The sequence below is a fragment of the Leptosomus discolor genome, chromosome 6, assembly GCF_034619465.1.
Source record: "Leptosomus discolor isolate bLepDis1 chromosome 6, bLepDis1.hap2, whole genome shotgun sequence".
NCBI lineage: Eukaryota > Metazoa > Chordata > Aves > Leptosomiformes > Leptosomidae > Leptosomus > Leptosomus discolor.
Window position 1 is genome coordinate 33,584,907 of NC_141396.1, and position 13,596 is coordinate 33,598,502.

The window sequence follows — 13,596 nt, forward strand, 5'->3', positions numbered from 1 at the left end:
TCACGAGTAACTTTTCTTCTCCACGTGTCTGACTTCTTTCTTTGTCTTAACCTTATAAGCTTCTCCCTGCTTTAAAGGAAAAGTATAAACATTAACATAGCCTGCAGAGAGTGCTCGCAATTATAGACCTGCTTCCAAAACAGGCTCCACATTTTGCTGTAACAGGATAAGTACGAAGCAGTTAAATCACACTAACACTTAATCTCAAAGATACACACACTCTACGTATTCACTCTGCTGAGCTGCAAAAGCACAGGCCTGAAATATCATCTTTGAGTAGAAAACAGAGGTCTACAATTTCAGCACGACCCCTGGGCTGGAATGCCCAACGGGCAACCCTCAGCAGAGCCCCTGCCATCAGCTGCAGCGGGATTCAGAGCCACCGTCAAGGAAAACCACCTTTCCCAACTGGCCTCCCGGGTCAGCTGGGATTGGCGGACTTTTCCAACAGCATAGGCCATGGCTGCTGTTACCATGTTTCACAATGTCTGTGCTTTAAAGTGAACAGGTTAGTAATGGAATAAAGGGAGGAGGAAGAAAGCCAGCAAAAAATACCACTGAAGCAGTGCAGAAGTAAAACCAATCACAGTGACAAGCAGTGCAGGTTTCAATGTCTTTAAAACAGCAAACCCCAAAATAAAGTTAATCTTTGCTCATTAAAAGTAGCTCAATAATAATCTAAAAATAAATACTCCAGTAATCACAAGCCTCATTCACATCAGAGCAAGGCATCTGTTTATGGGCGGTTATTGGCAGAATTTACCCTTCGGGTGATCTGCATTGATGTATTTGTAACTATTTGTCGTTCCCGACTAATCTAATCTTGTGCAACAAATTGAAAATGTTTCCCCTTTGCTAGGCAGGATTTACTTTTTTCCCTAATAAAGGACTATGAAAGAGGGGATGGCAGTACGTTTGTTTCAACTCTGCTACTTCTGTGTTGTGGCCCCCCCCTTTTTTCTCTCTCTCTTTTTTTTTTTTTTTACTGCCAGCAGATAAAGAGTATTTGTTATCTTTGTTTCTGAATCTGTTTTCACTCAGACAAAAATTCCATTAACCCCAATGACAACTTAACTGGAGCAAAGACCTCCCAGGGCCATGCACTAGGGAACAAGGCATGAGCTCCTCTGAAGCCATTTGCCTCCAGAGGTGCTGCCCTTGCCCCCAAGGCCTCTTTGGGACAGAGGACAGCTCTAGGCACAGCTTGCCCATGCCTGCTCACACCCCTGGAGCCCCCTGCCCTTCCCACTGCCCTCCTTTCTTTTTAAGGGTGCTGAAGCTGGGCACAGTCCGGCCCTGCAGAAGGGCTTCTGATTTTAATTGCTAGGGACAGAATCCTGTCTTGATGCTTGCTTGTAAAGGATACCATTGCTTGGGTATGCTCACGTTCCCCTGAATCCTGCAAACCCCCAGTCACTAGGCACAGGGGTATTACACAGGTGAGCAAGAGGCTGGTGTGGGCCAGACTACAGCTCATTCCTTTGGTCTGGTGAAAAAGCAACACCCAGCACCTACGAGTGTAAGGCACAAATTCTGCAAGGGCTTAACCAAACCCATAGATAGGGCTTGTCCTGACAGCACAAAACAGGCCCCAAACCAAGCCTGCTGCCTGTTACACAGAAGCAGACCTTAATGCTTCTGTGCCGACAGAATTCAGCCAGGCCCCCCTTGACACAGCCCCTGCCCGCACACAGCATAGAGAGAGTGCCCTGCCCCATTACCCAAATGCACAACTTGTCAATAACCGCAAGCACCGCACTTTGCCAAGGCTTCTTGTTAAATGCAAACCTCTAGCCCTTTAGCAGCACTTTCTAGCAGTCAACACAACCCTCTGTGTCTACTGTTATTTCCTGGTAGTCCCCGTGCCATTACCATTTCACCAACTTTCCTCTCATGGGGGATAACAACGCGTCTTACTACCTTCCGGGTGATCTGTGGGAAGCAACACATGAAAAGTATCGATTTTTTTTTTCTCCTAGATTATAAAGGGAGAAAGTATGTTAAAAGAAGTTACTTGAATGCAAAGACTCAAAGCAGTGATGTAATTCATGATTACTTTTCTCGTGACGACGTTGCCTTCTTCATCGGTAAACTGTTCCTCTGTTATAGATTCACCAGGAATGTTTTTTGCTTCCTCACCCTAAAGAACGTGTTATAAGATTAGCAATATAGCCTATATTCTGCCAAACCCACACATATTTCCACACCAATCCAAGCAATGAGCACATGCTAGCTTCAACTTTATGTAACAGTTTGCTTTATGTCACACAAATAGTATGAAAGCCTTGCTCATTTAGCATGCCAATAACTGAGCATTTATTCTACAGAACGTGTCCTTAAAGCCTGCAGGGAGCTTCTAGTACATTACTCTTATTAACTAATTCATGACATGAAGTTCTCTGGGTAACAAATTATCTTGTGGTCAGTCTGAGTCCTATGAGATGGAGGCACAAATTCATGATGATACAATCTCTAAACAGACATCCATTAGCTTTTCACAGCTTCTCAGAGCCCAACACACACAGAAACATGGTCTAACACCAAATAAGGTGGGAGAAATTTGGGATTTAAAAAGACAGCTCTGCCTATAGCTTCCTAAACACAAGATTTTAAACACACACACAAAAGACAAGACTTCTCAGCATTTACAAAACAGAGAAAGGTATCTTACATGACATTTTTCCTTGCACGGTAATGCCTGCTGACCTGCCGAGGAGCCTCGGCAGCCTGGTGCATGACTTACTGAGATCGGCAGCACTCCAGCCACCTCTTCTTGTAGTACCAACAATTTACAGGACTGGCATAAATAAATGTAAAAGCAGTCTCCTAACTGCTATGCTAATGACTTAATACCACTACAAGAATTATTGCTCAAATTATAAATGACATTATTTTAGAGTCTAAGGCAAGCTGGCAGGTATGAACTTATGTTCCAGAAGAAGCTTTGACAACTTTACCTCAAAGTCGTGATTCCAAACCTGGGTGCTAAAGCAAGCGCTGCGTTTGATGCTTCAAAAACATCCATTGTCTGTGCTTATTTATTTCATATAAATAAAACAAATATAATCATAATGTAGCTTGGCCCACGTATGAAAAATTTCCACACATAAATGAATAACTCTTTAAACAAACAAAATCCTTTAAACTTTTCTGCCCCTCTCACGTTCAACCCACTATGGAAAAAACCCGGCAACTAGAGGGAGGAAGCAGAAAGAAACATTGTATAAAACGTTGTGTCAATATTAACAACAAAATAATATTTGAAATGAGATTATTACAGCTCAACATCAAGCTTGCATAATGCGTATTAAGCAGCACAGGGCAAATATAATTCCTGTTTTCTGTGGTCTATACACTACACAGTTGTCTACATAAGCTCCTGGCACTGCTCCATAATGAAGAAATACAGTGATGCCATGTTTATTCTTTTAATTGTTTTCCCTACAAACACAGCTTTTTCAATAGGTACATTATAACAGTAGCTTTGTATGCTATTTCTAACCTCTAAACCAAATAAACCTTCCCTTTTGTTTACGAGCCATTTATGGTCTTTTCTATAGCCAAGCTGTTCTGTTTTCCTCACTTTACAGGACTGCCGCAGGCAGAAGCCAGAGGGGGTACTGAAGAGCAGCGCGCAGCGCTGCTGCTAACCGAGCCCCCGCTCAGCATTTGTCATTATTAAGAAGCAAAGAATTTTTACTTATTTCATATTGAAAGCCCTATCGAAATCATTGCTTGATAATTAAGTAATTAAACCATTTCGGACATTTTACATGTCTTTTTCCCCACGCTTTCACAGCCTATATATAAACTGTAGAACTCGTTGAACTTTGATGCTTCAGGAAGCATCACCAAGAGAAGGGCAGGCTCCAAGCCAGGCGGATGTCATTGCGTAGGGATGTAAGGACAAGCTCCTGCATCTGACATACACCTGGGACTGAAGGGACCTAGCTGAAGTCCCCAGGCCTGGGAACGGTTGCATCCCTACAAGAAGCATGGCAGAACAAATGGCTGCTGAAGCCTCCACATGGAGCCTTGGCTGGGCCCATACAATTCATTCCCCAGAAGGACTCTGCTGAGGGGTCACAGGAAGGAGAAATCATATACCGGCCTAAGCACTGACAATCAGGCTATGTGCAGGAGGAGGGAAGGAACAGGCTGGCCCCCCGCCAAGCAGGGGCCCAACATCGGCAGCTTGCTCCTTTCTTTCTCATGAGTGAGACAGCAGAAACGAGAACGGCATGGGGACTGCTGCTGCTGCGGCAGGGGGGCGATGGCTGGGTAAAGGTTTTGGGAACCGAAACCTGTGGGGTTTCCTAGCCACAACGAAATGGGGGGAAATACTGATTCTGGAGACTTAATACTTTAATCAGTAGCATAGCAGATGGGCAACTAGCTGCACAGTTTTTTCCCTGGCCTTCCACCTGTGGGCTCAAAGACTCCCCAGGGGACTCCCGCACGGTGCCCTAAGGGACAGAGGGAACCCTGTCTCAGACGTCCCTCCCACCCCATGGAGCAGAGAGAGGTTTCCTCTCATGAATAGGAACTCCAAAGCCACTACAATAAAACCCATGAAAAACAGAAATAAAACAACATGGCAAGTAGCAGGGTCACCAGACTACCTGGCACACCAATACTGCTTCCACGTACTGGTCCTTTGACTCCTTACTGCTGCTATCAGCAAGGTTATTCCTTAAAACAAGTTATTGAGAATCACTGTGTTCAGCTTTAAAATGAAAAAAGCATTGATGCACTGAAAGATGCCTCTTGGTAGAAAATGCAGTTTTAAAGGTATGGCAAATCTTGGTTTTTAATTAGATATATGCCACTTTAAGCACAGTTTAAAGATACATGCTGTAAATACTCAGTAGTGAGCACACATGAAATCCAGCTTTCTCTTGCTGGTGGGTAGTTAAACAAATTGCAGGAGGGCTCGCAATTGGCAGGAGGTAGATCTGATTTCTTGATGTTTCTAATCCTATGCAGTTATAAAGACGAATGTTTGCTAGGAAAAAAACAACGCTTACCCAGTGGCAGTTTTACTTGTCAGTTCTCAAACCAGCTTTGGGTTAGAATGGCACATTAGATGACCTTGTCAACAAAAGCTGTTTTTAAACACAAAGCTGGTGCATCTGTGTCACAGCTAAAGAATAAAATTCTGTCTGCTGCACCATACTTATGTGGGCTTCATTTTACCCTTGACCAGTCGAAATCACAGTCACAATACCAAGAGCTTTAGAAAGGCAGGGAGAAAACTTAATACTGTGATTACTGGAAGCTTCGTTATATCCCTGGGACTAAATCATACAAAGGCTGCAGTCTGCAAGCCTCAGCCCCAGAACACGCCAGGAAGCTTTGCAAAGCAGAGTGCTTTAATGTCACCCTGCTCGCTGCAGTGTAGTCCTGCCAAAACCAGCTGGTATCCTTTCTCTGCTGCTCTCCAGGGCAGGAGAAGCAAAGAGCAGCTTCCTCAAAGTCCTCCGCCAGCTCCACTGATTTTCTTAACAGTTATTTGCAGATTATGGGTGTTCCCAGGGACCTACAGATAAATGGAGTTATACAGTTGGCGCTGCAGTATTGTGCCAAAGTTCACTGCAGATTTGTCAGAGCTTTGGTTTTCTTTCATGTTTGTTTTGTTACTAGAGGGATAATAGTCCCTTTTATTCCTTGTATATAACTAGCATTGTAACAGTGGAGAAAAAAGGTACGGCTGGATGTCTCTTACCCGGACAGATAAAAAGGAATTTAAAAGCAGACGGAAACAAGCAAGATGGAAAGATCCTAAACACTTAATTTTGCCAAAGACAAGAGGCAATGCTGCAGTGGGAACAGGAGCTGTACAGACCACTCAGCCCTCTTCCCTTACTGACCTAAGTCACCATCAAGACATAATCCTTTCAGTCTCAAGATCACATTCTTGTAATGCATAAACAGCAGCTGCGCCTCGGTCTCCTTGGGGTCTCAAGCCTCTGTGGTAGTGGCAGTAGGAACAAACATCTTTCATTAAGGTCATTTTCATTAGTGAGTTCTGCCTACTCAGGGAGACCTTGTTAATCAGATGCCACGACCCTCTGCCTGTGCTGAGTCTGTACTTGCTTGTTTGCAGATGTATTGCTAAAGCCATAGGGGGGAAAAAACCCCAACAAACCAACAGGCAAGCCAAAGAGACCTGAAAGGAAATGGTGTCGCAAATGAGGCAGAGTCAAGTCCAGTACTGGGAGCTGGGTCGTAGGTCTGTTGCTTGTTGCATGGAGGACAACATGATGAACAGACCTTATAACAGCATTTGTAGTCTGTGTTTTAATTTACCTCTGTTATCTTACTGAGGTCAGCAGCTCTGACCCTGCCAGTCCCTCCTGGGGCAAGACAGGGTGAGGGCACTTACAGAGCAGAGCAATTCTGCAGCTCTCGCAGCATGGCAGGGACTGCAGTGATACTTCCCATGTGTCTTATGTGGGGCACAGGCCCTTAATTCTTCTCACCTACAGGATGGCCACATTTTCACTTTCCATAAATAAGTTTCCTCTGAATAGTAAGATCATGAAAGCCGCTGGTTCTAGTTTTGGCCAACTGCTGCTCAGGGTCCCATGCCATTCCTCCAGTGCAGGCTGAACCAAACCCTCCGCAATCAGTAATGGAGTGTTTCATGGGCAAAATGCATTGAAAGAGACAAATAAGTCTTTAATAAAAATTGGCAAGAAATAACAAAAGTACAAGAGACCAAATGACATCAGATTTGAATAACCCCTGCTTAGAAATCTATTTTATTTTCCATTACAAAATTCTACCATAAACCTTTTGGCAAGAATCTTACTGAACAGTTTTTGCCAAAAATTTGTACCCATGAAAGATTTAACAGCCTCTGAAAAAAGCACAAAAAATTAGACACTGATTTCTGTCATGACCGAAAAAAAGGAGCTTTGGATCAGGCTCTGAATGTGCACATTGTAGCAGCACTTATTTTTCCCTTGTGTGCTAACTGCTTGCATTCCTGCACTACCATAAAAACCTGTTTCTTTTGCAATGCCCCATCCGATCAATCCGCCATGTGAACAGAAGAGGGGAAAGGAAGCAAAAACAAAAACATCTGCACTACCTTGAGGTTAGAATACGATCCTATTACATGTGGAAATGGGCATCAGTCCTTGCTTGTCTGGTTTTATGGGCTCAGCCCTCTGAAGTGCTAAATCCCACGGGAATGTGCTCGAGAGTGCTGAACACTTGACAGGACTCAGCTCTCGGACTGATGGGAAAATACCTCCAGGGGAGAGAAAAGCCTTTCTCCATATTTGGGGCAGGACAGAGTACTAAGGTAGCAGTTAAACAGAAATAATAGTGTTAGCAATAATGCAGAATGGCACTGAAACGAAAAACAAGCTGGCAAAGAAGAACAAAGGTAATGAAGTAATTCGGCCCTGACAGTAGCTGTTGAGGCACACACAGCAAAAGCCTTTTTTCCACAGGACTCGACTTATCCTCAAGGGGTTTTGGCATTACCAAACTTTATCCCTGCAGTCTACATGAATACCTCTGTTGCTTTAATGCACCATGCAGGCTGTAATGAACATATGCCATGGCAAAGCAACGCAGCTCCCATGTGCAGCTCTGCCCAGCAGAGGCTCCAAGCACCCCCTCACCCCCTCCCCACTGCTGCTGTTGGCACAAGCCGGCAGAGTGGGCTGACAGCACGGGCACAGCACTGCCGTCAATCTATGAAGCCTGTGCCCAGGTTTTCCTGATGTTCAACACAGTTTTTATTCCAGAGAGTGCAAACTCAACAAAGATTTCTAGGGCTGGGTCCTAAGTAAACATAACATAAGACACTATAGGACAAGTGCTCCCATGGTCCAGGCATGACTGCAGAAAAGCACGGAGGCATTTCGTCGTCAGTGTGTGGCAGGCTTGCTGCCTGGGGGACGGGAGAGACAGAGGCAAAATGTTCCTGCCTCCTACTCTGCATTGCCCCTTAACAACTATTTGGCTAGCCAGGAGTCTCACAAAACACAGGAGTAGGAGGAGAGCCCAATTCCCCTCTGGCTACTGCTCCATGGAAGTGATGCCAGCCATGCTCAGTGGGAGCCTCAGAGAGAGGCATCTGGGCTGCAGGGCTGAGCACAGCATCCACTTGCCAAGTGCTGGCAGGTGAGAGCCCACTGCTCCAAATCAACTGCTCAGGGCCCTATGGCAGAAACACAGGAGTTATTTTTACTCTGCAGGCTGAGAGTGTTGCTCCACGCCTCTGAGCACTATATCCTGAGACCTCTCTCTTCCCTGAATGAGGAGCTGTTCCTCAGCTTGTGCATGCTCTCACAGTGATTTCAGTTCACCCAAACTGAACCACTGCTCCCAGAAATGTGCAGAAATTAAAGTCCATATCCCTACCAATGTTAAAGCTCGATTCTTCCATTTCAGACCACCATTTCATGAACTTTACCTGATCAAAAGACACCTATTGAAATGGTTGTTTCCACTATCGAACTCTTTCTCTAAAAGACTTGATGATTGCTACTTTGAAAAACGTTTCTTGTTCTAAGCTGGTCTTGAGATGCAGAGTGGGGGATAAAAAAGAAGCTATAAATCATCAGTGAATGATGGAAGTATCACATGTATTTTCTAATCAAGAGACGGGTACAGCTCTAATCCGCATGTACAGCTCTAATCAGACACGTTCCCAATGGAGCAGGTTCAGCCACCTCCACTCACCATGCACACCCTCTTGACTGCATATGCACTAGCTGCAGATTACACCACTATATACACTGCTTGCTCAGTTAAAAACTCAACCCCAAATTATACCACCACATTTAAAAACAATTTTCTATGCCTTTCTCTAAACACAGTGGATGTACCTGGAAAGCAAGTGAAGACTGCCTTTTACATACTTTCTCTTTTCTACTCTGACATTTCCTGACTCCAAACCAGTGGACACTAAAATAGTGCAGACATAGATTGGGTGGGGGACCTCTGCCACAGGCCAACTACGCAGCCTTTAAAAATTTCAACATACGGATACTTTATGTCTTACCAGAAACACTCTTACAGTGTTCAAGGGTCTGTTATTCACCCACAGGCCGTCTGCCCCTTTTAAAAACAGAAAACACAGTCCTTTTTCTGACCAGTCATGTCATCTCCAGAGGGAATTACTGATGAAGGGTTATACCCCGACTTGCCCAAGGCCTTTCATGGAAGGCAGAAAGTCCCGCCTGTAAAGATGAGGTATCGGACAAAATATTCACTTCTACTGAGCTCATTTTTGCAATTCCTGCTTTGCCCTGAACTGAAGCATGACTGGTATAGTGAAGAAATGCAGGGTGAAGACAGTCAGGAATGTCATCCTGCCTTTTCCGAAAGTGTCTCTATCTTGGACAGATCAGTAGCTGTGCAGAGCAGACTATCTGCCGTCCACATTATATAAAAGGTGCAGTGCCTGTATGCATACTCTTCTCCACAAAGCATGCAAATAACAGCAATACAGATATGTGCAATCAGAGTGTCAGAAATCACTCCTAAAGTAACAATTATGTCTCAGGCAAACTCAGCTAGTGCTGTAATAGCACTATGATGGCTGTCTGTCTTTTTAATGGCTTGACTACATGATTTTCTAATAAGAATCTAATAAATCCTGTAAGTTACAGACAGATTAACATAATGGTTTCTGATGATGAATTATTTTCTTATGCTATGTGCTGCAGGCAAACAATGCCACACTATATGACCATACAAGAAAAAACATGAGGGCAAATGCAATCAGTTATATGAGTATGCCATTGTTATCAGTATATAAAGTATCTTGTGCTGCAAATAAAGACCATCTGTAAGTAAATATACTAAATAAAGCCTACTGAAGGCAATGCAAAGACTCTTATTAACTTTGGTAGGTTTTAAATTGGGATCACCTGCTGTTTTGAAGAGGTTTTCCAGATCACATTAAGCACTTAGGACCACAAGTTTCAGAGTACTTGGCTCATACTCTCTTATATCCCGCTCATACACATTCCTGCATTTTTTTAACTTTAGAATTATTTAAGAAAATAGAATAAAAAAGAAAAAATTGTCACCCATATCTGTCTGCAATTCATTTTGCTCCACATCAGACCCACACACTGTGTCTAGCTATAGTCTTTAAGATGCCGTGCAAAACAGTGGCGGTGAAGGACACAACATGCCATGCAGCACAGTTGTTTTCCAGCAGAAGACAACCATAAGCCTCTGGGTTAAGCAAGGAAAGGCCACCTAGCACTTGGTTATAAATAGATACTGGCAATGGAAAGCACACTTCCAGAGGGACTCCAGTATGCCAAAATCGACATTCTGACACAGCAGTCCAAACCCATGTCCATGCCAACGTTGCCTCGGGAATGTAAATCACAAAATACCTTCAGAATCAATCGCCGTCGATAAACTCTTGTTGTAATTCTCTGCTCTTCATCCGAGCTCGAATCACTCTCAATCTCACTGTCACTGTCACTACATTCCTAACAAATGCAGTTTTAGTACATTTGAACAGCACGTTTGCAAGACAGAACATGCTGATCAGGACTAGGAGAAGAAAACAGGTTATCATGGACAGTGTTTTTCCTGTCTCTATTATGTACACAATGACTCGCAGCTTTGCTCTTAAAGTATACTGTGGGAGGAGGCCTTTTTACTCCTTGGCATGCTGTAGCTTGATAAGTATACCAGGTATGGAATATCTCAGCAGCTCTTAAGTCTTCGAAAATGGTATTTGGAATGCATCTGACCTGTGGAATTTCTAAATCTTACGTAGTTCTTAAAAATTTTGTGTACAAAAAAACCTTGACATAACTCCTTTCTTTTTTCTCCTCAAAAATTAATGTTTCATGCAAATTGTACGGATTCACAAGGTACGTGAAATGAATTCCCTCACAAAGCAAAAAAACAGTGACACAGAAAGATTCAGTGGAGCACCTCCACAAAGGTTACAAAAAAGCATTTTGAAGAACTTCTCCATGTAAATGGCATTCCTGCTCAGTATTTACCTCCTTATAAGTAGCAAAACTGTAGCATAAAGTACAATTATTCTGCACTTTTTAAGACGGGAACTGGAAGACCTCAGCTCAGGGCAAGGGGGAACAGCCTGATGCTGGTCTCGGGTTGGTGCTGGGTGGTACCACAGCCACACACAGGCATCTGCTCCATCTGGGCACCCTGTGACAGCCCCAGTGTTTTAAACTCCGAAACCATGCTCCATGGCTTTGGGGCTGAGCAGCCCTGTATGCACATGTCCGACAGACAGCTTCAAACCTATGTGTGTGATGGACACATGAGAGGCCCTTCTCACATGATGTTTGGCTGAACCAACCTTTTTCTGAATAGAGAAATTGGAAAATTTTCTCTATTAATTACTCAATGACAGCCCCAAACTGATTTTAAAGTCATGACTAGTGGATACTGCTAACTGTATTTCTGTTCATCTTTTTGAATCTGGCCCAAGACACCCCAAACAAGAAGCATTTCCCAAAAATGATGTCTAAAGTAAGAGTAGGTATAGGTGGGTGGAAGAGAAAAAGGAGTATATAACAAAAAGCATTCAGGACGGAATGACAGTATTCACCTGCATGTAAAGTCTCCTGCTGTCATCTGACACTAGCCAAATATATATATATAAAAAAATTACAATCCAACCCTATCCTGAAGAAGTAACAAAAAGCAGGAGGAGATTCCCAGAGGGCTTAAAGGTTTTGGAGGAAGAGATACTTTTAATAAACAGCTTCAAGTGGATTATTTGTGATGGAATTCTGACACTGGGATGTGTCACCTTGACCATGTGGGTAGACATCAGCCTCTCTGGGATAACAGAGCAACTGTGCTGTGCTCCTCTCATTTAAAAAGATCACTGGAATCTGATGTTTGAGCATTCATAGAGAACTACATGGCCTATACTGCCACTACACTGCTCTTGTAAACTTTTGGGTATTTATGTGGACTTAGGATGAGGGGAACAATTTGCTTCATCCACGTCGCCAGGCAGCAGCCCAACATCAATTATCTCTTGTTGCAAACTGTGTGCCAAAACACTGACGCAGCCCTCACCCTGCAGGTGGATGACTGTTGCCTCTTAGCTCTTTCCCAATGGGCCATAGAAAAAATCTCAAACTTTGGGAAGTAATTTTATTTTGTTCCCCTTTTCTTTCCACAAAAAGAAATCTGTTTCTTCCATACTTTTCTCTTTATGGAGCGTTTCTGAGGGAAGTCTTGCAGAAAGACTGCAATTGAAATTCTCTGGTTTTATGACAGTACATGCAGTGTCTCACTATGAATTGGACTGTGTTAGTAATTAAAATATTAACCTCAAATTAGATTAGAAGATATTCTTGAAGAAATATCAACAAGATATTAGAAGCAATTCTTGCTGTAATTCTAACAAACACTAGTTTGTTACCCATTCAGGCTTTGTGAGAGACTCATGTTTAGAAATGACATTATTTTCTGATACCGGTTTATTCAAAGATCATGTCTATAAAAAGAGTTGTTATTTAGAAGATAAGATTGTCACCCTTTACCAATAAAGCGAAAATAGTGCAAAAAGCATGCATAAGCAAAGCATGCCTTCTTCCCAACCCAGATGGGATAACCAAAAGTAAAGACCACTCAAAAGTGGATGACAACTTATCTTCTCACTGACGGGAATCCAGAGTGGGAAGTGCAGCACTGTTGCACACCCTCAGCATGTTACAGTGTGCATCTATGCTTATCCCTGCATTTAAACCGAGCATTATACTATCAGCCCAAGGTCTGCCCCAGAGCCTACCGAGACTAAAGGAAATCTGCCATCTGCCTTTACAGAAGGCTCTCACATTTTTTAAGTGTTTCAGTAATGAGTGAACATTAGGAAAGATCTTCGCTGCTTCAACTGTGTCACAAACTAATAAAATAACAATCATATGCTGCATAGCTGCTGAGACTGATTATGTTACCATCTAATAAAAGAACTTTTGGTTGTATAATTGAAAGATTACTTTAAAATGAACTAATTTAAACCTGAATGATTTATTGCAGCCCACTACAGCCAACATTTTTATTGTGCTACAATAAAAAAAAAAGCTATATCATGTAGAAGCAATTTTACTGAAATACCTCGCTTCCAGAAGTTATAATCTCCTCCTGAATTACGCCCAGAAAAAGACAATCTCAGCAGCGAGCGTAATGTAGAAGATACTCTGCAATCTCCTTTTTCAGCCTGTTTCCCCGCCTTGCCCTGTGGTCTATTCCATGGCAACCCTCCCACTGCTGGGGTGTGAGATGCATGCAGCTATGGGGCTATAAGCCATTCTTTGAATCAACTTTACTCTCAAGCTTCTGGGAAATAAATATAAGCAACTGAGAAAGCTATTAAAATCTTTATCATCAGAAAACAACTTATAACTGAGGTTCTGCAGTGAAGGATGTGCAAGCCGGGCAAGGCAGAAATGCAGGTGAGCTCCTCGCAGTATTTTAAGAAGCAAGAACCACCACCTGAAAAGTGCTTTACACATTTCGAAATCTTTTGATTCCTTTTGGCTGGATACACTTTGGGGTTGGGATGAACGAGGCCACGAAATAAAAAAACATAAGGAAGAGATTAAATGTTACCCA

General features: G+C 43.0%; 1 protein-coding gene across 4 annotated transcripts in view; it reads right to left on the bottom strand.

The window, feature by feature from the left end:
- ANK3 (ankyrin 3) overlaps positions 1 to 13,596 on the bottom strand; it is a 204,023-nt gene continuing 190,427 nt past the window's right edge. For 2 of the 4 annotated variants that reach the window (XM_086466594.1, XM_086466593.1), the window contains exon 43: positions 1 to 69. In XM_086466594.1, the coding sequence (XP_086322720.1) occupies positions 1 to 69 (69 nt within the window). Of the gene's footprint in view, positions 70 to 1,872; positions 1,933 to 2,056; positions 2,141 to 10,376; positions 10,476 to 13,596 lie in introns of all 4 variants that reach the window. The other 2 variants (XM_086466591.1, XM_086466592.1) reach the window with 2 other exon arrangements.